General features: G+C 39.9%; 1 protein-coding gene across 3 annotated transcripts in view; it reads left to right on the top strand.

The window, feature by feature from the left end:
* The window catches only part of RASGEF1B (RasGEF domain family member 1B), a 627,560-nt gene that overhangs the window by 588,280 nt on the left and 11,854 nt on the right, over window positions 1-27,426 (top strand). For 2 of the 3 annotated variants that reach the window (XM_077476167.1, XM_077476169.1), the window contains 7 exons: window positions 18,651-18,833; window positions 19,798-19,920; window positions 20,743-20,880; window positions 24,795-25,007; window positions 25,096-25,170; window positions 26,419-26,517; window positions 26,606-26,708. In XM_077476167.1, the coding sequence (XP_077332293.1) occupies window positions 18,651-18,833; window positions 19,798-19,920; window positions 20,743-20,880; window positions 24,795-25,007; window positions 25,096-25,170; window positions 26,419-26,517; window positions 26,606-26,708 (934 nt within the window). The remainder of the gene's footprint in view (window positions 1-18,650; window positions 18,834-19,797; window positions 19,921-20,742; window positions 20,881-24,794; window positions 25,008-25,095; window positions 25,171-26,418; window positions 26,518-26,605; window positions 26,709-27,426) is intronic. The other variant, XM_077476168.1, reaches the window with a different exon arrangement.

The following is a 27,426-nucleotide window of genomic DNA, read 5'->3' on the forward strand; positions in this document are numbered from 1 at the left end:
TCCCCCCCCCAAAAAACTCTTGAAATAACGATTGGGTCTTGGGGAACCCTTTTCTAACCCTTTTTTTGATCCCCCCCCCAAAAAATCCTTGAAATTACGATTGGGTCTTGGGGAACCCTTTTCTAACCCTTTTTTTGATCCCCCCCCCCCAAAAAACCCTTGAAATAACGATTGGGTCTTGGAACCCTTTTCTAACCCTTTTTTTTGATCCCCAAAAAACCCTTGAAATAACAATTGGGTTCAGGGGAACCCCTGGTTGTGTCTAGGGCAGCCTTAATAACCCTTGTGACCCAGAAGAACCCTTGAAATAATTTTCAGTTCTCTCAGAATCCCTGCTAAAGCAGTTAACTGGCGGTCAGTGGGGAAAGATTCCCCTTATATTGAATGCACCCCTTACAGTGGTGGCCAGAATGCCTTACAGACATCTAAAACGATCATTGGTGTAATTCTGCTGGCTCTGTCAAGTGGTGTTGAACCATGTAGGCACCATCATATGGAATGCCAATCAGCCATAGCTTAAGGAACCCCCTAGCAAACTCTGGATGAACCCCAAGTTTTCACAGAACCCAGGGTGAGAATGGCTGGTCTTGGTTTAATATAAGATGGTACAACTGGTGGTTATTTATTTACACACATTCGATCTGATGGGATCTCAGATATCACACTTGGAAACAACATAAAGCTGGCCATGCATTGTTCAGCTTTCTTGTTCAATTTCCTTTCAACAATGCAGTGCGTAGGAATGCCTGACTGCATACAATTGGGAAGTGTTTAGGTGTGACATCATATTGTATGGTTTTGATAAATCTAAAGGAAATTGTACAATGTATGGCCAGCCCAAGTCTAGCTCCCTCGTTAGATTCCTAAATGCACATCATTTGCTTTGACTACTGTGCTAGTACTGTTTGGAAATGACATTTGGCTTTGAAAGCCACACTATAAAAATAGATTTGACATAGACTTGTTTGTGATCATTGCAGTTACATCAGCTGAAAGTAGTGTGCTGGGTGAGCTCAGTCTCTTGTAGTGACTCAGTGACTATTTAGGAAAATAATCAGCCTAATATGTTACAACTGTTAATGGCCATGGTGACTTGATGTTGAAATAGAGTGGTTTGTTTATCTCGATCAGCTTGTACACCATGTACTGTATGCTGTGGAATGCTGCCTGAGTAGCCTCCAGTCTCTCTGGTAGGAGGACAATGTCAGCCGTGGAATTTATTTGTTCTCTTCTATATTTAGACAATGTATCAGCGTCACAGTGATGAGAACTCAGACTTGGTCACTGGGGACTGCATGACCCATGGAAATCTCAAAGCCTGTGCTCCTTCTGATTTCATTGGTTGGCGCTTTAAGCGGCAATTTATCGCCCCTAAATTTAAACTGAACGGTATAAACCAGAGTGAGTACTGAATATGGAATTTGGACAAAAATGTAAATAGCCTTGTTTATGAACCAGCAATAATAAATTAAAAAATATATATATATATATTAATTAATAATTTCATGCTTTAGAAGCAATTAAACCGGTTTGCAGGCCATGTCAGAGGTTTGGCATGTGGGTATGTGATATTTGCATGGTCATTTAGACTTATTCTGGCATGGGTGGCCTGCTTGTTCAGCTGACATAATTGTTCTGTTGATGATGACTAAGGCAGGCCACACACGTTTTGAACCGTGTATGGGCAGGCTGAATGTACCAAGTCAAATCGATCGACTTGGGTGCAACCAGCCTGCTGGATTCTACCAATGATTATCGCTAATGGGTGCTTTAGCCACTAGCAATAATCATTGTCTTCTCCCAGTGGGGACAGCTTCCCTCGCCCCCCCACTGCTTTGAGAAGACAATGGCTTGGCAGGAGGGTTTCCCACATCAATACTGCGTTTGATGGGGGGATTATTAAGAAAATGTCTTTGCCGGCCTAAGTCCAATGAAATATTGAATATCTGCAAAAAAGTTTTCCAGGGTGCTGGAAATCTTTCTATGTTAAGACAAAGCTATCTGTGATGGGTGCACAGAATATGCCCTTCCTGCATCGTGTTTTGGTGTGAACGGGCCCTTAGAATGTGAATAATATTCAGAAGGCCAGTATTTTGCAACATGAAGCTAAGGTCAAAAACACGGGGATATGGCCTTAAACTGTTCATGAACAGAGAGGCAAGAGGGGAAATTCAAAACTATCCTTGGGCTGGGTACATATGGGCCATAAGTCAGCGGAAAACGGGCCGTTTGGCAGGAACAGGGCAATTTTCAAGCCCTTGTGTACAGCTCCCTGTCCGACAGAAGCTGGTCTCGTTAACCGGCTTCTGTCAAATATGCATGCTGGAATGGCTGCGCGTGCTAATCAGCGTCAATAGCACAGTGGGGAGATTGCCACACTAATGTAGCTTGCATTATTAAAGCGAACTGTCAGTTTTTCCTTACTTTTTTTTTTTTTTTTTTTCCAGCTCAAAAAAAAAATAAAATTTAACTTTATACTTTGCATAAAGGGTACTAAAGGGGCAGTTGTTGCTTGGAGAGGTAGTGAGTAAGCCCACCATGATTTAAAGTAAAGTTAACCGCTACACATACTGTAGCTGCTGACTTTTATTATTAGGACACTTACCTTTCCTGTAATCCAGCAATGTCGGCACCCCAGCCGATGTTTCCATTGGCTCTCAGGTGCTGCCGCCACCATTCGCGGTAAGGGAAACTGGCAGTGAAGCTTCACAGCCAGGCTCCCTACTGCCCATGCGCTAAGCACGCTTTCTGAATGGCCTGGCGACGGAGGAAGGGGCAGAACTTCCGAGTGATCTCGCTGCAGTGAGATCTCTCCGAAGTGGGGGCGGGTACCTGTCCAAAAAAACGGCTCCCCTCCCAAAAGGCGGAGCTTCCACTTTTGGGTGGAACTCTGCTTAAAGCTTGTACAGAAAGCAAAAATAAGGAGGTGAGGAGGTTGCAACTGCTGACCAACTTCTAAAATTGTTTGACTGCCTCCCGGATTCAATCGTTTTACGCATTCTTGCAGCTGTTGATGTCAGAAGAAAGTAAGAAATCTTGATTTGCATGTGTTGTGACCTATTATTTAGATCAGTGATGGCAGCCTACAAAATGTATTTATTTTTCAGCATAGGTTTTCTTTAGGTATGGACTGTCAGATTTTATTTTTTTGGAACCAATCTGGACATGTGCCAGTGAATTGTGAAGGGGGTAGGTTCCTATTCTATGAGTGATTGACAGGGGTCAGGCCTTTTGAAGTGAACCTTTTGAATGGGCTTTGTAGTTTATACATATGCTGCATTCCAGCTTCTGCAGAGGGAGTTTCCTTAACATAAGTGATTAACTGCAGATCCTAGGGATGACCTAAAATCCTGAATGTGATTATCAGGAAAAATGAATCTATGGAGAACCCATTAAAATGTGTATTAAGGCCTTGCGGCGCCTGGGTGTTTTATTTTATTATTTTTTTTTTTTTTTTATTGTATTTGCATACAAACAGGAAATGGAGGAGCATTATACATCCAAGTAATTATTAGTATGATAGGACTCGAGGGAGTGCTAGGCAGGAATATGCATTTACAGGCCCATCTTTCCAATCTGATTGCACAATTTTACCACCACTACATTTTTTGTTTCCTGTCTTTTGCCAGTTAATTATGAAAATATTATTATTCTTGCCCTGCAGCTTTCTGTTGCATTGGCATGCCTACAATATTTTTTATGTAAACGCATCCTTATTTTGTTTAATATTATGCTAGTTGTAATGTTACAATATAACTATAAAATCAAGTGTCAAACGCAGTCCCCTTGGTGTCCCATTGAACAGTGCCACCCAGTGGCCAAATTGTCATGGCTGGTAGTGTACTGTTTGCTTGGCATAGCATGTGTAACCTAGTTCTAAATAGCTGCGCGGTTTTTAATTTTGAAGTGCTTTTAATGTGTATTTTGTATGCTATTAGATTAAACTTTGCCCCTATACAATGTAGTATGTATGTGACGTCAATATAGGTACATCATCCTGTAAAAAAATATTTGTGAAGTCATTCCATGTATATGGAAAGTGATATTATTGTAGCAGTCGGCTGTAACATATTTTGAGAACAAAGAATGTTTAGAAACTGCATCCCATGACAGAGTTCCAACATTTTTACGATGGATTCAGATCTATCATTAACGTAACTACATATTAGTAATAAGGTGATGATATCATCCAGGTTTAAATAATTGGTAGTAAAATATTGTCGCATCCAGAGCAACCAATCAGATTTAAGTTTACTGATGTTGGAGTAATAAATTACATTATTTGGAATGTGTGGGTTACCTGTATTTGCTGGTTCCTTATTTAGGTCAGTATGCGACATCTGATGTTTAAATTGTATGTAGATTCTAACAATGAACTTCACTTATTTGCCCCTATTTGGTCTGTTTTAAATATACAGTACCACTGACCATTTTTGTTATCTTTTTCAGTATACAGCAGGTGCAAACAATGCCTGTTGATCCTGCAGAAATCCTGAGATAGGGTAATGGCCAGTGCTGGCTCAGCTGCACTCTTACACAATAGTATTGTTCACAGCTTTTCCTGTGGCCTACAACACCCCCCCCCCCCACCCCTTATGTTATAGAGAGCAGGAGGTGTTCTGTAATCTTGTCCTAGGGTGACAACGCTTCTCCTTTTTGTAAAGGACCATCTTTGACTGTTATCACCTTTAGGATAGGAATTGTGTTCTGGCAGATCACCACAGTGAATTGCAATATTTTTGGCCCCTTTTTTACACGAGCGGACCCAATAGGACCATCCATTATCCTCTATGGAGTGGCGGATGTCAACGAATTTGTGTCTGTTGACACCTGATCCTGTCCGCTAATGACAGATGGATGGGGATCCGTTCCCCATTCATCTGGTGGACCAAATTGGATGGCAGGTGGTCCATTTCCAGCCAGGAGCCCATAGAGGAGAGCTGGACTGTGTCAATGTCCATATCAGAGGAGCAGACACGGACCTGTCATCTGCCTGCTCAGTGGGGATTAGTGAAGAGATCACCTGCTAAACTGGGGGATCCACTGGCAGACTCCGCCAGTGTGAAAGTGGGCTTTACTTTTTTTTTGAGTTTAGATACCAAGCCACTTAATGGGTTATATCAGTAAAACATCACCTCTCCGGTATGCATTAACAACAAAGCAAACAAGCAAATGGATGCTTTGTGAATTAGAATGTCACCAAACTGGATATTCCACTTCCCAATAGTCATATTGGTCGGTAGAGATTTCAGAGTACAAATAAAGAGCATCCTTCAGCAAGCTGTGGTTTATAGATGGGGGGGGGGGGGAATGATTCCATCTTTAAACCAGTGATTCTCAACCAGGGTTCCTCCAGAGCAGTGTTTCTCAAATCCAGTCCTCAGGCCCCCCCAACAGGTCATGTTTTCAGGATTTCCCTCAGATGAAACGGCTGTGGTAATTGCTAAGGCAGTGAAACTGATCAAATCACCTGTGAAAAATAATGGAAAACCTGAAAACATGACCTGTTGGGGGGGCCTGAGGACTGGATTTGAGAAACACTGCTCCAGAGGTTGCTAGGGGTACCTTCAGCATTGGGAAATTTCTGGCTCTCAGATAAGTTCCCACTCACACCATTGATCTTTTTAGCTATCTGTAAGGAAGTAATTCTTTCCAATGGCCATCACACTTGTACAGTAATGATTTCTAATTTTTAGCAGGGGTTCTCTGAGACCAAAGAACTATTTTAAGGGTTCCTCCTATGTTGAAAAGGTTGAGAAAGGCTGCTTTAAACATATGCTCCATATAACATTGGCATTGCACCATGTTGTATACCATGCACTTTTGTTCTGAAAACAGTGCCCTCACATTGCCTCTTTAGAGAAGCCTCACATTTTTGCAGCAGAGGATTAATTTGGCTCAGGGTAAACCGTGATGTTGCAGTAGCGGCTATTCTTGGAAGCATCATGAGACATATCCAATGCAAACCTAATCGAGAATGTATTTTTTTTTTTTTTTTGCATTGAAACAGTTTGTACCATGTAAATTATACATATGCTATACCTGTGGGCCTGCTGTGGAAGCAGAGAATCACATCTAATAACCACTGCCACTACAGTGATATCTGCTGTCTGCACAGGCGCCAATGACATTGATGGCAAAAAATGCAAGGTGTTCTCTGATTGGACAAGGGGAAGAGGCAAGCGGCGATAGCGCAAGGTGAAGAGTGTGACATCAGAGAAGATCAATGGAACCAGGCAGAAAATTGAAGCTAAAGCATATGAATGGAGAAAGATTCCCTGCTGGGTATTGTACTCTGACAGCCACATGTGCTGGTTGTTGGAATACAATACCCGGTGGGGAAGATTCCTCAATCTGCACTCTTTAGCATGGATGGAGGAAGCTGATTCGATTTCTTTTGTTCAGCCTGCGGGCTGAACAAAAGAGATCTATGTGTGCATGGCCAACTTTATTCTATTTCATTGGCAACTTTAGGCCACTTTCACACTGAGGCGCTTTACAGGTGTTTTAGCACTAAAAATAGCGCTTGTAAAGCGCCTCTCGTCACTCCAGTGTGAAAGCCTGAGTGCGTTCACACCGGAGCGGTGCACTTGCTGGATGTTAAAAAATAAATAAAAATAAAATAAATAATAGTCCTGCAAGCAGCATTTTTGGGGTGTTGTATACACCGTTCCTAAAACACCCTGCCCATTTAAATTCAGAGGCACCGCCACCGGAGCGCCTGCGGACCTTTTTAACCCCTGGGGGGGTTAAAAGTGCATCGCTAGCAGCAGAAAAGCACCGCTAATGCCCCCACTGCCTCAGTGTGAAAGTACCCTAAGTGCTGGTTCACGCTACAATTTCTGCAATCCAAATGAGTTTCTTCATGCAGGATTTTGATGCGTTCCACTGATGTCACTGGCTGCATGTACAGTAAATATCTCCTAAACAGGGCACGTTTAAGAGAAATTTGCACTACCTATAGGTAAGCCTTATTACAGGCGGTCCCCTAGTTACAAACATCCGATTTTACAAATGACTCCTACTTACAAACTGAAGGAGACAACAGGAAGTGAGAGGAAATCTACCTCAAGGAAGGGAAATTCACTCCTGTAAGGGTTACTATGGTGAAAAAAAGGTGTCTCCATTGATGTTTACCTCCAATGTAAAATATTTCATGTAAGAAATATGAGGGTGTCCACTACTAATAGTTTCTGGAAGATTTATTTGCCTGGCTGTCATAATGATCTGTTGATTTCAATACTGACGACCAGGAGCAAGAATGCACATTAACGTTTTCTGGGTCCGTAGCTAGTGTAATTATGCAAGGAGATGGGCATGAGAGCCAGGCCCCTAGCATTTTCAGAAGAAGGAAAGTCCTATCATGACTGGTTTTCTTTTACCTCTTGGTATTTGTGGTTTTGTAATTCTAGTAAAGCCTGAGAACTTGGTTAACCTCTGTAATCTGCATTGGCAAGGCTGGGTAATACTTAGGGCCGGTTCACACTGCGGGCGATGCGAGGTGACACGACTCGCCTCGCCGCAGTGTGACAAGTCGCCCCCGTTCTGTACAATGGAACCGTTCTGAGAGGAGCGACTCGAGTCGCTCCGACTCAGAAAAAAGGTTCCTGTACTACTTCTGGGCGACCTCGGGGCGACTTGCATTGACTTCTATACAGAAGTCATCTGCAAGTTGCCGCTGAGGTCGCGGCAGGTCGCGGCGAGGCAAGTCGGTGTCGCCTCGCCTGCAGTGTGAACCGGCCCTAAACGGGAAAATCCCTGCTCAAATGGAGGATACAAGCTAAATAACTTGATGGCTATCGTGAACTTTCAGGTTAGCTATAACATGTCTCTATATGGATAAATGCAACTTTTTTATGCGTTAGGGATTGTAATTTGAATATCATCTGGTCCATGTGTTATGTGCTTAAAAAAAAAAAAAAAAAAAAGTCATACGTCTTCTTTAAATATACTCCAGCAAATGTTCCTCTTCAGTTAATGGAAAAGGGGGGGATGTGATGCTGAGCATAAATAATTAATTCTTGGCTTGCCTACAAAATATAAGTAGCAGAAGAAAGCAATGCATTTATTAGAAGTGTGGAAACGTGTCCAAGGGCAGTTTGAAGTACCGCCCCAAGCAGATGCTTGTATTTTGGGCCGTGGCAGCCCCTCGCTGTGCTCTGATGGCGCATATGATCGGAAGCTGTTCAGCTATGCTGGCAACAGCTGACAATCACTTCTCTAGCACAGAGCAGGCACTTCAATGTTTTATGACCCATCTGCCAGCATGTCCCTAATTAATAAAGAATGTCTGCCTGTGAGAGAAGGTAAAGAGCAACTGGCCTTCTCTGTCACACGCAAAGGGCCCCTGTTCATGTCTGTAAGGACCATGACATGAAAAACAGCTGATCTAGACAGGACGAGCCACCAGGCTATGATAAGGGGGGCTCATTGCTTTCCCAGCTCAACGCCATAGTATTTGATTCCATACCTTGCACTGACGATGGTTAACGGGCCTGAAACAGCTGTATGCATGTAGACTGTGGCCTATCATTTGTGAGGTGTAGCTGTAGTCTAAACCAGAAGTCATGAATGTACCACTGGCCACTAGAGCATAAATTAATCACTCTTAAAGCGGCCTTTCTTGCCAAAAACAAAAAAGTTTGCACTATTGCAATCCTCTGCAAATGTTAAAAGCTGATAATATATATATATATAAATAAATATATAGTATTTTTTTTATTTATTTTTTATTCCTCTTCACTCCAGTCCATTCTCTCCTAGGTGAGAATGACACATATAAGCCTCCAGCCTTCTGGCATATCACATTTTGATATCTCAGGAGGCATTATCTTCCATAGAGGGTGAAGACATCAGGGAGAGAACCCAGAACTGACAGCCACTTCCCAATGTTGTAAGAAGATGGCAGTGTGGGACCTGACATGCAGTGGAGGATTATAGCTTGATCAACACTGGCTTCACTTGGGCATGTATGCTAAATTAGGACAACCCAACATAAAAGATGGGAGGGTAAAAATGAACATGTGAGGGGGGGGGGTGGGGGGTGAAGTTTATCAGCTGAAGCCATAATTGCCATGTCCTGTAGCCAAAACAGGAAGTGAGCTAAAATCTCTGGTTGTCACCAGAACTAGTGTCCTCATTGGACGATTTTCTCTTTATTCTTGTTCTGGTGACAACCCAAAAGTCAGAATTTCATTTAGCTTTCATTGATAAGTCTCCAGGACAAACCGAGAAAGTGAATCTCTTTAAGGCCCCTTTCACATGACGGTTTCAATCAGGCCCATCTGTCTGTTTTTAAGGCCTGCTCGAACAGTCCATTCATCCCCATGGACCGATGGAAGTGCCCATTTACACCCACCTACCTCCAAATTGACCTGGTCGGCTAAAAACAAACCGAAGGCAATCTGTCCTCATCTGTGTAACCAGGTCGGTGGGTGTAAATGGACAACGGAGTCCCATTTTTAGTTCTGGCCGCCCATAGAGCAGAACGGGTTTTGGTCCGTGTCTGCTCTGTAGAAACTGGGCAGACATGGACCTGTCATCCATTCGCTATGTGAGCGTATCCCCTGTTGATGAGAACGCAGTCCCCCTTGTGAAAGAGGCCATGGACAGCAATAAAAGCGTTAAAGGTGTTCACTTTATCAAAAAGAAAAAAATAGATTTTAGTTCTACTTTAAAATCTATCTATGGTTTTTGATTTATGATGTGTGATGTAAGCAAATGATCAACTATGTTGTATGTTTACACATATGCTATTAATATTTATTCACAATTATGCAACGTCAGTACTTTTTAGCTTGAGGTTAGTTTTGTTTTATCTTCAAGTGATCAGTGCCGGTTATTTTTAGCAAGTGATTATCTCTTTTAAAGCATAGTGAAATCCTTGGGCTGAACAAGACTTTCATCTGAAATATCACTGTCATCTTTGACGTGTTTTTTTTTTAAATATTTTGCATAAGTATAGATGACGTATATAGTGTACAAGTGTCAGACTAATTCATTCTTGGCTTTACAGAGGGCTGTAACATCCTGACCTGTCTGCTCTCTGCAGCTATTAAAAGATCCTCTTTTTTTCTTTTAACAGGCAGTGCCACGTTTATTTGTAAAATACCACAAGTATGCACACGCTATTTAACAGGTGTCACTGTTTGGTGACGAACAAATGAGCTGTTCCAGGAACTGTCAATAGTCGCACTGGCACAGTTTGTAATCAAATAACAATGAAGGACTTCAGAAGGATTCACAAATGCATTAGCTGTCATTTTAAATAATAAAAAATAAATAAATACAAATGGGTGTACTTATATGTATGAATGTATATTTCCATTGATTTTTCAAAGTAAAAATTCATTGCTTTTGGAATCGGTCCTTTTTAGCAGTGGCAACAAAAAAATTAAAATAATTTAAAAAAAAGACCGATTCCAAAAGCAATGAACTTTTTACTTTGAAAATCAATGGAAATATAAATTCATACATAGAAGTACACCTTCTCTTTTTTTTTTTGCCACTGCTAATGGTATATTGTACTTGTGGGATGTCAATAATTATAACCTGTCACTGTGTATTGTCAGTTTATTTATGTCGTGCCTTGGGAGTCACTTTTTTTTTTTTTTTTACCAGACTAAGCCCCCGTACACACGGTCGGACGTTCCGACCACAAAATCCATCAGATTTTTTCCAATGGATTTGCTGGTGTTGCATACACACGGTCGGACAAAGTTGTTGGAAAATCCGATCATTCGTAACGTGATGATGTTAGTTTGTGTACGACGGGACTACATTCAGGCTAGTAGCCAATAGCTTTGGTCTCATAATTTGATCTGAGCATGCGTGGCACATTGTCTGATCGGAATTCTCTACAAACGATGGGACAAAGTCCGATCGGATCATGTTGCCGGAAAATTTTATATCCCGCTCTCAAACTTTGGTCGGACATTCCGAAGAAAAAAGTCAGATGGAGCCCACACACGGAATATTGGACAACACGAATGTGTGTACAAGGGCTAACTATGTAACTAGGTCCCAAAGTTTAGGTGCCCTGTTTAAATTTTAAATGATTGGTGTGTCTGATGTGCTTCACTCACATTCTGATTGGCTGCTAGATGTGAGAGGTGTTATAACTAGCCTATAGGGGATAGGGTGAGGGGCTGGAGCTTTACCATGCAAACTCTAGTTAAAGTTTGCACACCAAGTCACCTTTTGGTCAGTACCCCTTAATTGAATGTATACAACCAATAACCTGCCTGGTTATAAAATTAAAGGTAATTTTAGTTTTGGATAGGATGGACCCCAATATTGGAACACCTGAAAGGTTTTTATTGTTGCTCTGAGATAGGCGCACACAGACAGTTGTGGTCACGTGACCTTGCATTATCAAGATGAAATGAGGATAAAAAGTTTCTGCCCTAGTTTAGATGCATGTGCTCCAAATTGGTCCCAAATTGGGGGACTAAGGGCACGTTTGGCATGATGGGCCCCAGCTATCTAGCTCGTACCAAGAAAGCATACAGCTTTTTGGGTGTGACCTCCGTCTTCCTTTTTTTTTTTTTTTTTAACCTGGTGAACCAGCCAGTAGCACACTTCCTGTCTGATTTGTCTCCACTCTGGGGATGGAGGAGTAATGTATTCACCCTTGGGCAGAAGCATTGTCCATGTGAGGAGGAGGTATTATTGGATGCGCTAGCAGATTTAAGCCTAGTACTAACTGTTAGGTTTTTTTTTATATTTATTTTCAGCCTAGTGGGCTGAATCAAAGAAGTAAAAAAAAACTGACCCCTCAGGTTGGAGCCGCTGTCATAACTATCTGATGTTTGTACATCCATCTCCCCTGCTGTTCCATTGTGTTCTGACAGGAGGACGCCATTAGCTGAGAGCGCTGATCGGGAGTCGGTCAGCAGACCTTTCTCAGCCATGGCCCTTGGCTGCAGTAGACACAGGCCGATTTTGGGCCAGTTTATGTTGACCCGCCCGATACTGCCTGACATTTGGCCCGCATGTACGGGCCTTTAGAAAGACTTGTCTAAGAAATTTTAAAGCCAAACTCCGGCTAACACGTTTTAGGTAGTAACAGAAAAAAGTCTATGTAAAAGCTTTATTCCTATATGAAAAATAAACAAAAGTTGATCAATACCCTTGTCGGTGCTAAAAATGGTTCGTCTGTACACTAGCCTTTTAAAAATAAAACTTGCTGACTCAATAGGTGAAAAAAGGGGGGGGGGGGGGTAATGTAGTCACCAAACCTAAAAGATTGGCAAGCTGCAGCATAATAAACTTCTGATTTTGGGGTTAATGCCACTTTTAACTTCCTATCTGTTATCCATATTGGTGACTCTGCTATTTCACTTACGTACATTAACAAGGTTTACTCTGTAGAAGGCATTTTCTGTTTCATTGCCTTTTTGTCAAATTACACTTTCTTATATTGCTCTGACACCCAAGTCCCATTGTGCTCCCCTGTCAGCCCGAGTCTGGTTGACAAATGAAAATGGCTTGCGAATGCTGTCACAGTGATTCTCGTCCTGTCTAGACAGAAGGTGGTTGGTGAAGGTATGCAAACTGCTTACCTCAGCAGAAAAAAAAAAGAGAATATTTCTGAGTACACTGTTTGTGCTGGATGGCTTAAATGGTCTATTCACGTGTGTACCTGCCTTGAGTGACAAGGGATTGTGCTATTGTGTTGCAAGTGTTTGCGCAGGTGTGCTCACCTATGACTCTGACTTTTGCAATAGAGCTTAACCTATTGTGAAATAATAGTTTTCATTTATGCTTTGTATTGCCATATTCAGGTTTATGACACGGAAGTAAGGAGTAAATGTATTGGATGGCTTTGGAATTTTAAAGTGACCCTAAACAATATCCCTCTTCTCCCAAAATAATCCATACACATCTACTACCTAATGTCCCTCCTAATCTATTTTGTATTTTTATTTTCTTATTGTGTTTTTCTGATTCCTTCTAATTACTTTCTTGTGCTCTGGAACCTCTTCTTTCCCCCTTCATTTCCGATTTGTTTGGAGAGAGTGTTGCACGTAAGTTGTGGTCATTTTGTATGATCACTACACATCCCATAGTTCATAGACCATCATTAATCTGCGGAGTGAGCAATAGAGGTCGGCCACCCAAATTTTGGACATTCGGAGGAGGTTAAGAGCATTACAAGCGGGGGTATTGCTAGGTCTGCAAAAGACCGGGGGCTAGAGCCCATAGCAGTGGTCACCATCCTTTTTGCAGGCCCGGGGGGGGGGGGGGGGGCACGCCATCACCTCTGCTCGTCGCCCGCTTGCTTCTCTCCTCCTCCTCTTGCATGCAGCCATGGCCTCAGCCCACTAGTTAGGCAGGAGATTCGGGGCTATAGCCCCAATAGCCACCCCCTAGTGAAGCCCCTGATTACAAGGGACTTTCTAAATTTAAGAAGGTGTGCCAAATTCCTTTGGGGGGGGATGTATGGTTTGTGGTGAAGCGCAGCCTAAGGCCACTCTTTATTTATATACTACACAGGCATCCACTTTAATTACATTTGTCACATTTCAGATGATGCTTGCATTGCTGTCTCTTGACCAAGGGAAGAACCTCCTCTTTAGCTTAGAACGGCCATAAAGCTCTTCACTTGTTAACAGTGGTAGTTTCTGTATAATTTTTATTTTTTTCAAACTGAACTGAGATCACAAATATTTTTTTAATGCCAACTTATTAAAGTTTAAACTTAAAAGTACATAATGCTGGGACATCTTATAAGTAGGTTGATCACCATATCTGCTGATCCTGCCATGATGGTTCTTGTACAGGCATTTCCTGTTTTATAAGGCATCAACGCTCTGTCTTGAATTTATTTTATTTTTTTACCTGCATTGTGCATGTTTGTAGACAGAAAGTAGCTACAAATAAATGAGCAGAACCCTTGTACTGTATAGGGTAGTTTGTATTTACGGTAGCTGGGGTGACCTTTTTTGATTTTTCTTGTAAAGTTTTGACTTTGGCATGCCAGAAGTTGTGCATAGCATTCCATGTTCCTGAGTCTTTATTTTTATTTTTTGTTTTTTCTATAATATGTTCAAAGTTTTATAGGAGCACAACAAAATGATATAACATGAAATGACATGCCTCCAAAAGATAATGCCTCAATTAGGATAAACCACTACATCCTCTGGACTTTCTCCCGAGTGTTTGATTTGCCAGGCAATGGTCATGTACAGTTTATTACTCCACCTTTTACAGGCCTACATGAAAGGCTTCCTTCCTTTTGTAAGGCTACAAGATAAGAGAGACCTATTTGTACAATTTATTTTCACTTTTTGTTGTACTTTGTTCATATGAAGTCACTCCTTTTGCAGGCTGTTTGCATATTTCACAATGAGAAGGAAGTTCTCAATGAGAAGGAAGATATCTACTGATAACCAGTGTTGCCCAATTCATAATACTGACGCATGCTTTTAAATATTTGTAGCTTACGTTTGCTTTGCTTTAAGGGAACTCATTATTTAGCCAAGTCTAGACAATAATTAACCTTGGGATTGCAGGCCTTTTATGCTACAAAAGCTCTGCTAAATATGAAGACAAACTATATGTGTGTGTTGGAAATGAGAAACGTTTATAGGTAGCTGAATTGTATAGTCACAAAAACCTTTCTCTTTTGAAAAGTTTCTTTTTTGCATGATACAATTTTGACACCTTTTTGGACAACGATGGGACAGTGTTTTTGGAATACATATGATATAAAGAGAAACGCTACTCCAAGCTACTTGTTTCCTATAAGCATTACAGTAAGTCCTATGGTGGATTTATTTACGGCAAAAGTATTGAGATAACCTTTTGTGTTTCTCCTTTTTTATTTTTTTGGTTTGGCTGCAATGAGATTGCTGAGAAGATGGCTGTACTGGGGAAAAAAAATTGAGAAAAAAAACTACTCAACTAACTCATTGCTGATTAGGTCTTACAGAAAAAGTATTTTACATTTCTGGGATTATCTACTTGACTTGTAAGCCCCATACACAAGGGCAGAATGTCGAAAGACATTTGCAAGTTTAAAAAAAAAAAAGTGTGTGTGTGTGTGTGTGTGTGTGTGTGTGTGTGTGTGTGTGTGTCAGTCTGTCCAACAGAAATTGGATGTGCCTGCTGGAAAACCAGCAGCCGACCGTCTCCCGACCAGGGCACTCGGCTTCAGCCAATGGAAGAGGGCACTGATCACAGTGTTTGGGTGGGGGGCATCCCCCTGTCAGAACACAATAGCTCAACGAGGGAGATCGCTGGACTAACCTTGCATGGTTAGTATCGTATCTCTGACCGAAGCTGTCAGTTTTTTTTTTTTTTTTTTTTTTTTTTTAATTCGTGAAACCCAGCAGTGTGTACCTGGTTTTAGATGGCTACATTTGCTTATGGTGGACCTGATCTGATCACCCATATAAAAGGGGCTTTCTTGGTCCACAATAACAGAAACAATATAAATGTCAGAATCCTATATGACTCAAGAAAATACATACATACATACATACATCCATCTGGTCTCCTCCCAATTAAAAATCAGAAGCACTTGTGCTGGTGGCCTTATTTTAAGCCTGTCCTTTGTAAAGTTACTCTTTCAACATCTTGGTTCCTTGAACAACAATAAACCTTTTCAAGAATTCTGACTAAATGGTATCTAAGAATGTTAATTCATATTAAGCTGTCCAATCTTTTGGTTTCCAGATAGATGGATTACTTATGTAAAGTCAAACAGCTATTTAAAATACAAAGTGGGGCAGCACTATATATATATATATATATATATATATATATATATATCTATCTTTTTTTTCACTATTTGTATTAGAGGTAGCAGTGGAGTGCCAACAAGGGGCTCCTAATCCTATTATTATCTACTAAGCTCTTTAGCTTCATGTTGCATAAGCTTAATGCAAATTAAGCTACCAACAACACATAGGAAAAAAGAATATGTAGGGTTCAGTGTTTTGTATATATTACATGAATTTTACCTGATAGCATCGGCTTGCCTTTTACTGCCCTGATTAGGAAGTGTTTTCAAAAGACATGACAGTTTTTATCCTGAACCGTGATGTCTGTGCATGAAATGCGTAATATTAAGTGACATAGTCTAGGCTGTGATATCCATATAGTCACGCAAGTGCAGTATACCCTAAGGCTTGCAATAGATTTTTAAAGAACTGACCTTTTCTATAGTTCGCACAGACTTTCATTCTCCCTTATGCCATGTACACACGATCAGAATTCTCATCTGAAAAAGCTCTGATGGTTTTCCCGATGGAATTCCGACGGAATTCTGCACAAGCTGTCTTGCCTACACACGGTCACATCAAATTCCGATCGTTTATACCGCGGTGACGTACAACACGTACGGCGTGACTAGAAAAAGCAAGTTCAATAGTCAGTAGCCAATGGCTTCTGTCTTAGTTTAATCTGAGCATGCGTGATTTTTGGCGTGTCAGAATTGCATACACACGATTGGAATTACCGATAGAAAGTTTTTCCGTCGGGACATGCTATCAATTTTTGACTGGTGGAAATTCGGACAGCTAAATTCCGATGGAGCATACACACGGTCGCATTTTCCGATGAAGAGCTCTCATCTGTCTTTTTTTTTTGGGCCGGAATTCCGATCGTGTGTATGCCGCATTACCCTGACAATTGAGAGATTCTATAATTTTATAGTTTCATTTTATTCGGTGTACACAGGTTATAGGTTGTATTAAGGATAAAAGGTGTGTGTGTGTGTGTGTGTGTGTGTGTGTGTGTGTGTGTGATTTTATATGATTTCAATATTATAAACAATCCTAACAATGCTTTTTTTTTCTTTCATGTATATATTTCTTGCTTTACAGTGATGGACAACGCTTATGCTTTACTGCTTCATCTCCCAATGCTTGTCTCATGACTACCACAATCCATGCTGCCTTTTTAACATTCTTCCTTGCCTTTTTAATAGTAAATCTTCACATACTGTATGTACATTTTAATACAAGAACAAACTTTTGTATTTCTATTAAACAAATTATTTTGTAACCATACTGCTTCGATGTGATTAAACATCAGCCAAAGATTTGATTGCTCTCATTCCATTGGGTTTCTAATCCAGTAAAGAATGTCCCAATTTATATTATTCCTGTTATGTAGCTGGCTTCGAACCTTTGTGTCTAGCCAAAAAGGAACAGTTGGACCCATTATATCATGGTGCATGTCTTTGCTCTGCTAAGCTGTGCCATGTGTACTATTGAAATGTCTGGTTTTCTTTTCCTCTAACGGCCCCCATAGCCGAGCAGATGTATAAGGCAGCTTCCTGTTTTCTTTATTTGACCATCAATCCTTCCCTTGGGTCCTTTCATTTATTTTGATGCAAATATTCTATAGCGTGAAAGAAAAGTGTTATTAGCAGAGGTTGGGCAACTAATATGTGTGTGTTTTGGACTTTGAATCTTTGTCATTTGTTTACTTGTTGAACTATTTAATTCTACCATTGATTGAATGCTTCTTTTGTTTCATATGGCAGCAGGAGCTAAGTGTGTGAGTAGTGCATGCTGTCCCTAGGAATCTGGCTTTAAAACATTCTTTGAGACATAGACTATACAGATGGAAGGGAAGCACTGTAACTTCACTCCTTGTTCCAAGATCAGATGTCTGCACAGTCTGGTTGGTGGCATTGTGCACAACCCAAAATGAGCTTCATTTTTAGATAATGCCACCATAAAATCGGTGGTGGGGGGTTAAGCCTGCTGCTTTGTAAATGTGCTGGCATTGAAATGATGTGATGCTCTGGAGAAGATCACAAAGAAATAACCCAAAATGTTGACCATTGAAAGAGTTTTTGTCATGACACACACGTTTTTATGTGCATGTTTCACACTTCCACCACAAATCTAAAAAGAGAGTGATTTGCAAGTATACCTCGTTTTAGAATAGCAGGGAGAGCCATGCAAATATTCCTTTACCCCTAGACCAACTGTGGATCCAGATTTATAGCACAGATATACCTATTACAAAGCCACTTGCGATTCTGAATGCACAGTTGGTAGCGAAGGAACTTTGAGTACATTTTCGGCATGGCAAACTTCTGTTATTTTTTTGTGTGATTTGTCTTACCATTTTTAAATGGGCAGAGATGATCGCAGCCGGGGATTGACAAAAAGTGATCACAACTGAAGATCCATTGCCATTGCAGTAGATCCAGTGAATTGGAATACTTAAGGCCAAATAACTGATTAGAGATGAACTAGAGGTGTTCTGCATTATCCCTACAATGCATCCATTAGAGATGAACTGGAGGTGTTCTGCATTTTCCCTACAATGTAAAGATGTGAATGACTGGACTTGTCAAGTAGATGCAGAAGTTAAGTGAATAAGATCACCTGAATTTTTGATCACCTGTTTCCAAGCAATAGGATCCACTAGCATGTGGTCAACTAAAATTAAGCCAGGATCAGTTGTCCTTTTTTTTTTTTTTTTTTTTTTTTTTATTGTATTCACTTAAGTTACATCTTTTAGCATGTACGTTTTAAACCAATAGGTTGACTTGTCATTATCTAAAATTGCAGCAATGCAAAAACCCTTGAACATTTGCCAAGGTTAATTAAAATGTAAAGATAAAATATTCTTGTAAAAATATATTGTGTGATTGTAATGACCCCTGTTTTCTTTACTTACAGGAGAGAATGCCACAAACCCCTTCTCTGGTAGCCATGTTTGACAGCAGTACTTATAACCGTAACGTGTATCATTCCAAAGAAGAGAGTTCTGCTGACTTGTATTACCAAGAGAACAACTTGCTATCAGGCTCCCTTGAAGCACTCATCCAGCACTTGGTGCCCAGCGTTGATTACTATCCGGATGTAAGTTGAAGGGAACCGAAAATAAATCTGTTGTCAGTCATACACTTTCACACTATGTACTGCTCACATAGGAAGCTTTTTTTTTTTTTTTAGTACAGGAAGCAAGGCGATAGCTTATCTATCTAACACTAAAGCCAGGCTGGCAAATAGATAACAAGTGGTAAGAAAAAGGGCTCTGGCTTTGGGAGCTCTGCTTAATAGAAAGATTACAGAAAGCTGGTCACGTATTTGTGTAATATAAACAACTTGGTGGGAGAAAAGCATCAACTTGTATAGGTAACGAACAATGTAGTTGCAATCAGTTTTTTTTTTTTCCCCCGAGCATATTTTCTAAGGATAGAGCTGAAACCAAATTCTAACCCATATTGGTGTTGCACCTTACATATTGCTTAGTATTGCTGGCAACATACTTGGCGTGGCAGATAGTCTACTGGTGCTCGGGCATTTGGGCTTCGAGTAGCAGTAAAGGTTGTTCAGGGTAAGATTATATATATATATATATATATATATATATATATATATATATATATATATATATATATAATTATATACATTTTTTTTTTCTTTTATTCTTAGCTTCAGGCATATAATATACTCTAGCAGGAAACTGGAGACTGCCTTGAATGGCTCAGTATATACAAGCACAGTTGCACATGTGCTTGATTTGCACTTGGGTACTTCAGAATGCAGATTCAGGTTGCCTGGTACTAATGCTTCTGCATCCTGCATAATATGTAGTGTTTTGATGTTGTGTATGTGTGGTGGTTTATTTTTTTTATTTATTTTTTTTATATTTGCTTGTATCCTACTACATTTTGTAACAGTTGCCCATATGTCCTGCAGTATAGCCTTTTATGATTCAAATCATTTGTCTGGTGTATTATTTGAAGATCCAAATCCTATATAAAAATGTCAGGTTTGTTTTTGTTTTTTAATTATTTTATTTATTTTTATTTTTTTGCAGCGAACATACATCTTCACCTTCCTTCTCAGCTCTCGACTCTTCCTTCATCCCTTTGAGTTAATGGCTAAAGTCTGCCATGTTTGTATTGAACAACAGCGACTAAATGAGCCAGGCACTGATAAGGTATGTTAACGCTCAGTCTAAGGAAGGTTAACCCCGTTGTACTTTTATATATTTGAGTCATGTCTGTTTTACTGTAGTTTGTTCTGTTTTGGGAAGCAAAGCTTTATAAATGCCCCCAAAGGCTGCTCCAACTTCAGCCTATTCCTGCTGAATTGGCTAACGTTTGAGCCACGGGTGGCCCTGCACACATCGTCTGTCTCAACAAGTCGATTTTAAAAACTGACTAAGCCAGGTGGAAGGTTATCGGCTGAACAGTGACTGCATCCAATCAGATGCAATCATTGTCCAGCATTGCCAGTGTTTTCAGGAAGCTGTAGGTGCTATGGCTGCTGAATACAATAGCTGGCAATGGACATTCCTCCATCCATGCTGTTGGCATGGAAAGTGGAATTGACTAATTTTCCTCTGTTCCGACTGAATAGGGGAAAATCAAGGCGGGAGCAACTGATTAAAAGCACACACAGACATAAGCTGATTGTTCTCTGGTTAATTTTTAGTTGAACCATACACATGGTCTATGGATTTCTTCAGATGTGACAAACTCTCCTGGCTCACTCATGTCATGGAGTGGGGAAGCATTCATTTTTATTTTTTATTTTTTTTCTTGCATGTACCAGACTTTAGACAGGCTTGCTTCATTATTTAATATTTATGCCATATCAAGACAAGCCAAGGATATCTAGCAGTGAAATGTTTGCCTGCCTTATTTCAAACCTGGTTTTCTCATTGTTGCATTCCATTTGGAACCCGATGAGAGATGGTAGCCATTTAGATGAGCTCTTAATAGTTTCCTGAGGGTAATTTTCAAATGTGCTTCCACAGAGCCACATCAGAAAAATTGCACCTAAAATCCTTCAGCTGCTGACAGAATGGACCGAGACCTTCCCTTACGACTTCAGAGATGAGAGAATGATGAGAAACTTAAAGGACACAGCTCACCGCATCACTCATGGAGATGAGGTAAAGTGCTTTCCCTTTTGGGAAAATAATTTATACAGAGACTATTTAAAGAAAACATGTCTACTTTCATGCATTTGACATCTCCACTCTAGCGTGAGCTTTATAGAGGATTTGGTCCAGCTCATTGGTTAAGACTTCATATTTAAATTATAGAGCAGAAAATGTTCTAAGCTAACTAAATTCTAGTGTCTCTGCCCAATTGCACAGTGCAGTATGTGCTCTGAAATGGCCAACGTGACTAGAAATGACACATTCCCATTAAGACATTAGTTCATGTCCTAGGATTTTTTATTTTGTTTTCCCCTCCTTGCATTACCAGCATTCTTTTTCAATGCTAAAAATGAAGGACTTCATACTATATTCTACCGAAGGTAGTGGTTATATATCTATTTGCCTTTTTATACTAGTTGTGTGCAACTAGGAAGACTGTTTTTAATGTTTTAAATGAATATTGTCTGTGAAGAACAGTTTTGTCTTCCACAATACCGTTTTTAAAGCTACCACATGTCGCAAAACAGGCTTGAATGCAATACATATTAGATGGCGCTTAATAGATGACTATGGGGTTCTTTACGAAAAGCAATTCCACTTTGCACTGCAAGTGCACTTGGAAGTGCAGTCACTGTAGATCTGAGGGGAAGATGTGAAATGAGGGGAAGCTCTGCTGATTTTATTATCCAATCATGTACAAGCAAAAATGCTGTTTTTTTTTATTTTTCTTGCATGTCCCTCTCGGATCTACAGGGTCTGCACTTCCAAGTGTACTTTTAGTGCAAAGTGGATTTGCCTTTCGTAAATAACCCCCCCTCTATCTACTAGTACATACTGAGTTCACAGAAACCTTCCTAACCTTGTGTCTGTCAAGTGTGCTTCTTAATCACATGACAATGACTTCTCTCACAAGCTATGCATCTGATATCAACAGTGCTCTTGTACATTTCCCTGTTTTAATTCTTTAGACGTCTCTGAAAAACCTTTATTTAGAAAATCACAGGAATGACTGCAGTTTTTCCCTCACCGATACAGTTCAGATGGGTTCATCTTCTGACTTTCTAGTCATGCGTCACAACCTAACTGCTATACGTTTCCGTGGTTTTTTGTTTAATCCTTCTATACCAAATTTTATAATAGGAATATTTGGTGATCTGTATAATTTTACTCTGTGCTTCTTACAGAGAACCATTTATCATGTTAACATTTCTGCCCCAACGAGGTTTCTATTTTGCACATATAACAGTTTAAAAAAAATCGAGGCAGTTTACCAGAAGCCATATAACATTCCAAGGTATCCACTGGAAAATCTCGAAGATTTCGAAACCCAAAGTGCAAGTAGAGCTCACGCACTTAATGCAGATAGCACAGTGCTAATACTGAGACGCCATGCTGTCTTGGTTAGGGGGAAATCTCTTCCTTCTCAGCACAGTGTCCCTGGTAGGGTAGAAATCTCTCCTTTTTTGAGACCATTTGAAAAGATTTCAGATGACTACCGACCATTTGAGAAGATTTCAGATGACTACTATTTTTTTCTTTATTTTTTTTGTCCACGGAGGGAGCTTTATTCCTGGATTCGGAGCCCTGTCATATATGTTTTCTTACTATTTGAGACTACATTGGAGAGATTATTCCTCCACATTATATCCCTGAGATGCCAGTAGAAGAAATGAGGGGAAATACACTTGCCATAAAATCATTCTCTTAAAGTATATGAAGAGATACAGGAAGTCCTTCACCATTGAGTTACACTGTCTCTTATAGGAGTATTGCACAATAGCAAACAAAGCAGCTGCGCGCCTCCGCTTTAGCAAAGCAGTACTGAGAACATGACCACAAAGAGGGATAGGACCTTAGTCCCTCAATGGACTCAAAAGAAAGATTTTACTGTGCCTACAAAAATCCTATTTTGCCCTTATTTCTTCTATTGGTGTCACAGGGATATAACATGAGGGGACATCTCTCAATGTAGTCTCAAATGGTGATAAACCTTTGACTGAGATCCTAAACTCTCGCATACTTTTTATTTGATTGGGGTTGGGCTTTTAAAGATCATACCAATACAGACAAAAAAAAATCTGGATTTAGTGAAAACCTCATATATTTATGCCTTTTCTAGCCATTGCCTTACATGTGTAGTCTGCTCACAGTGTACGCTGAAGTGGTGTTGGTAGTGATCACTAGAAATTGAATCCATAGACTGTTGAGGTGGATGGTGTTTTATGTGCCCTTGTGAATACAGCTTGCATACTCTACGTAGCCAGCTTATTCCAGGTAATAATTAACATCTTCCCGTCATGTCTAATATACATTTTATTCTTCTATGGTAAAGTGCTTTTATAGTGTTCTACAGCATGAATAATGCGCCTGATTGGGGTGTACAGAGCTCGTGATTAGGGCACATTGTGAGACCACAAACGGCATATATTAAACCAAGCATTTACAATAATCTATGTGTTTGAAATCAAGACAAGAAGAAGTTTGGTATGTTTTAATTATCAGACATGTAGGAGAAAACTACCTAAACTCAGTGTCCACTAGAGAAGGGACCTCAAACTGGTGGCCCTCCAGCTGTTGGGAAACTACAAGTCCCATCATGCCTCTGCCTAAAGGAGTCATGCTTGTAACTGTCAGCCTTACCATGCCTCATGGGAATTTGTAGTTCTGCAACAGCTGGAGGGCCACCAGTTTGAGACCCCTGCACTAGAGGATACTTTGGTAGAGTTACTATTCACAACACATAACTGCTGTATTAGCATTTGTATGAAGAGAAGCACTTTGTCTGCTACAAATAGATGTCCCTGATGTCATTTGATTTAAGGCTCAGCGGTGCAAAGAATGTAACAGTAACATACTGTGCTGCTCAAACATGAAAGTAAAATGAAGAAAGATTACTATTCAAGTGCTACATTACCCCAGTACGGATCACCTAGCACCAAGGTCTGCATACAATGCTATCTCAGCTCGGTGCATTCACTTAATAGTTAACTCCAAAGAACCATCAACTTCAGAGTAGGTCTATCATGTAATTCTTTGAATATTGAGCTGCTATGTTATGCACAAAGAGCAGCTTATCAAAACAGCCTTTGTTTATTGGACGTTTGAGGACAGAATTGACCCTGTGATCATGGCACTGTAGAGGCCAGTGTGGGATCAAACAGAGTTAAGAGTGTTTGTGCTGGCAAATTCCACTACCAGGAAAGGCTCATTGTCAAGGGTCCATTAATTGTGTCGGCACAAAATAGCAGGACAGAAGCTAAGCAGCAGGACTCGTATTAGGTTGAAAGAACCAGAAGTTGCTAGACGTGGGCAGACATTGCTAGGAATACAACAAAATAACTTTAGCGTGATTCATATTGGCAGTGGCAATGAGACTGTTAATTAAGATGAACTCAGAATGTTAGATGGAAAAGAGATACATTTACTGCTGTAGATTTTCAAGAGGTCATGCAGTCTGAAAACTCAAACTTTTTTTACTTTTCATCGGGATACGTATTTTTTTGCTCTTTTTATTACATTAAGAAGAAGACGGCCACTTCCAAACACTATTGTCTCACCAAAAATACTCTAACCTACTCTCATTGTAACTCATTTATATTAACTTACAAAAAGCCATGGAACCAGTGTTAGTGTCACAGCTATGGTACCTTTTTAATATTTTAATTTTAAAGAGGTGGTATTCTTGATTTTACAGCAGATGGGACTGCATGTTCTGAGCATGCAGGTCCCTCTCGTCTCAACCGTAGGGAGTTTTCAGGGTGACTCCTCGCATTTATCTGATTTATTTTATTGTTTTTGGCAGTGGGATTTTTATGTGGGGGAGTGGAGGACACTTTTGAATTTTGCAACCAAATTCTGTTTTGTTTTTTTTGCCCTACTAAACAACTCCTTTTTTTTTTTTTTTTTTTTTTTTTTTTTTCCAGATGTACAGAAAAACTGTCCAGCAAATTATTCAAAACCTTATCCGGAAATTAGCTGCTTTGAGCCAGTATGAAGAACTTATTGCCAAAATTAATGCCCAGTCTGCTGATCGTATGGCCATCTTAAAGAGCAAACCACAGTCCATACAAAGGGATATCATCAGTGTCTGTAGTGACCCCTATACTTTAGCTCAGCAGCTAACTCATATAGAGCTTGTAAGTAGCGGGGGCGACGACAATGAAAGCATTATAGCTAAATTGATGTACGATGAATGTATTAATGGATGTACCACTTGCATTACAGGAGAGGCTAAGCTACATTGGGCCAGAAGAGTTTGTTCAAGCTTTTGTGCAGAAGGACCCATTAGACAACAATGAGGTAAAGTGCCTGGGGGTGTTTTTCTACTTTGAGTGGAATTTTAAAATTTGTGTCATAGCTGGTAAATATCAATCGACATAGGATCCTGTTTAACAGAATGGTACATTATACATGTATACCTTACGGCTTGAAGCAATCATGCTATCTTGGTGCGGCATAGATAATGTCATTATCTGAATGCACTGTGGGCCAAATCTAATGTACTCAGTACAGTTTCACCCAAGCAATGTTGTGCAATACAAGTTTGATCATATGTTCTTACCATTTGTCAGCAACCCATTGATAGTGACTGTCCCTTTTTAAAAGGAAAGTATAATATATTTTCAGTGAGCACATACTTTGTTTATTATCAGTGTATTTTTATATGGATTTCCTATTTGGACATATTGCTCCTTCATATTTTTTGTTGTATTAACTATAGATGCATGTTGAATATTAGCCGCACAGGGAGTGCATTGTTTTTAATGTTAGCCAACTCATTGACTTGCACTGTTAGAAGTAAAGCACAACCATTGTGTAGCACCTCAAGCAGAAAGTAAAGGTTGTGTTTGCGATGACTGTTAACTTTCAGCCCATAGATGGTGCAAGTTTCTTTCCTGCAACCATGAGTTGCAGGAAAGAAATTTTCATGACTCCCCTATCAACACAGACAGTGCTGACAGGAAAATGCCTCCTGTCAAGTGTCTTCTCCGGTGGGGGAAGCCATCTCCGCCAGGAGATGACGGTGATTATTGCTAGTGGCTATAGTCCCTGGTGATAATTGCGAGTAAAATCCAGCAGGCTGTTTGCTCCCAAGTTGATCTATCAGCTTGGTACATTTAGCCTGCCCATAAACTATTCTCATCTGGTTCATTTGGAAGATTCAACCATCGATGGCCAGCCTAAATATTGTGGTTCCTGTGTACGTGTTGAACTATAAATCATACAAAGAAATTTGGCTTTTTTTTAAAAAAAAAAAAACTTTTTTAACACAGATGAGATTTACATCAAGGAAATGCCTACTGAAAATAATTTAGAAAATTCTATATATTCCATAAGCAAAAAAAAAAAAAAATAGTGTATTTATTGATAAACCTGGGGTGAGATGGGCTGTGTTGCACATTTCTAAAGTGATAAAAATAATCTGACCTTGATTTCCTAACCCAGCCTTCAATTTTAGATGTAGATATTGGGGTGTGTGTGTACCGTATTCACTTTGTCTGAAAATTAGCCTCCTATGTTAACAAATCTATATAACCTTTGCTTCAGCAGAGTTGTTACAGCGACCGAAAAAAGGCTCGCAATTTGGAAGCCTATGTAGAGTGGTTCAATCGGCTAAGTTACCTTGTTGCAACAGAAATCTGCATGGTAAGAAATAAAGCTGATAGCAGTCAATTTATTGTTTAGAATTTAGGCTCTCTTAAGGTTTTACAATTCAATCTCTTTCTACCCACAGCCTGTTAAGAAGAAGCACAGAGCAAGGATAATTGAGTTCTTCATTGACGTTGCTCGGGAATGTTTCAACATTGGAAATTTCAACTCTCTTATGGCAATAATTTGTAAGTAAATAATAAACTGCAGCTATTGGCAAATGTGCACCATATATTCATGTGTGGGTTTTTTTTTTTTTTTTTTCATTAGAAACTCCATATTTAGAAGTAGTACAGCAAAAAAAGCTGAGCAGGAAAAGTTTTATTTGTGTGTATATGTATATGTGTGTGTGTATATGTATATATGTATATATATATATATATATATATATATATATATATATATATATATATACACAAACTCTCAGCTGGGCAATACAGCAATTTCAATAAACTACTTTCTCTGTTTTTATTAGGTTCCTGCTATTGATTTAACTAATAACGATCTCCTAGTCCTTATATAAAAAAGTGATGGTAGAAATAAATGTCATGCCATGTATCAAGCACTCAAAAAGTTAGAATTTGACCTATGGGGTTTTCAGTAGGCACATTAAAACCAATGCCACATCTGGCAAAGCATTTTTATTTCTGTACCTAGGAATTTCTGCCACTTGTGTACAAGTCTTACAGTCCCCTGTACAACCTGGCTAAGACAAGGGGAGGGAGAAACACTGCATTTTTATTTCTGCAACCTGTATCGGCCTAAAGCATCTGGTTTAGCCTGGGGTAGGGAGAAGCAGCAAAAGTAACAAAGTTGTTTGTGCTGCTGTATAAGGAACCTGATGACAGTGAGGGAAAGCTGATGAGCTCATCAATCTGCTTCTTTTGTTTCACGGTCCAATCACAG

This window comes from Lithobates pipiens, unplaced genomic scaffold (assembly GCF_037356315.1).
Source record: "Lithobates pipiens isolate NorthernLeopardFrog02 unplaced genomic scaffold, aLitPip1_a1.2 Scaffold_13, whole genome shotgun sequence".
Taxonomy (NCBI): Eukaryota; Metazoa; Chordata; class Amphibia; order Anura; family Ranidae; genus Lithobates; species Lithobates pipiens.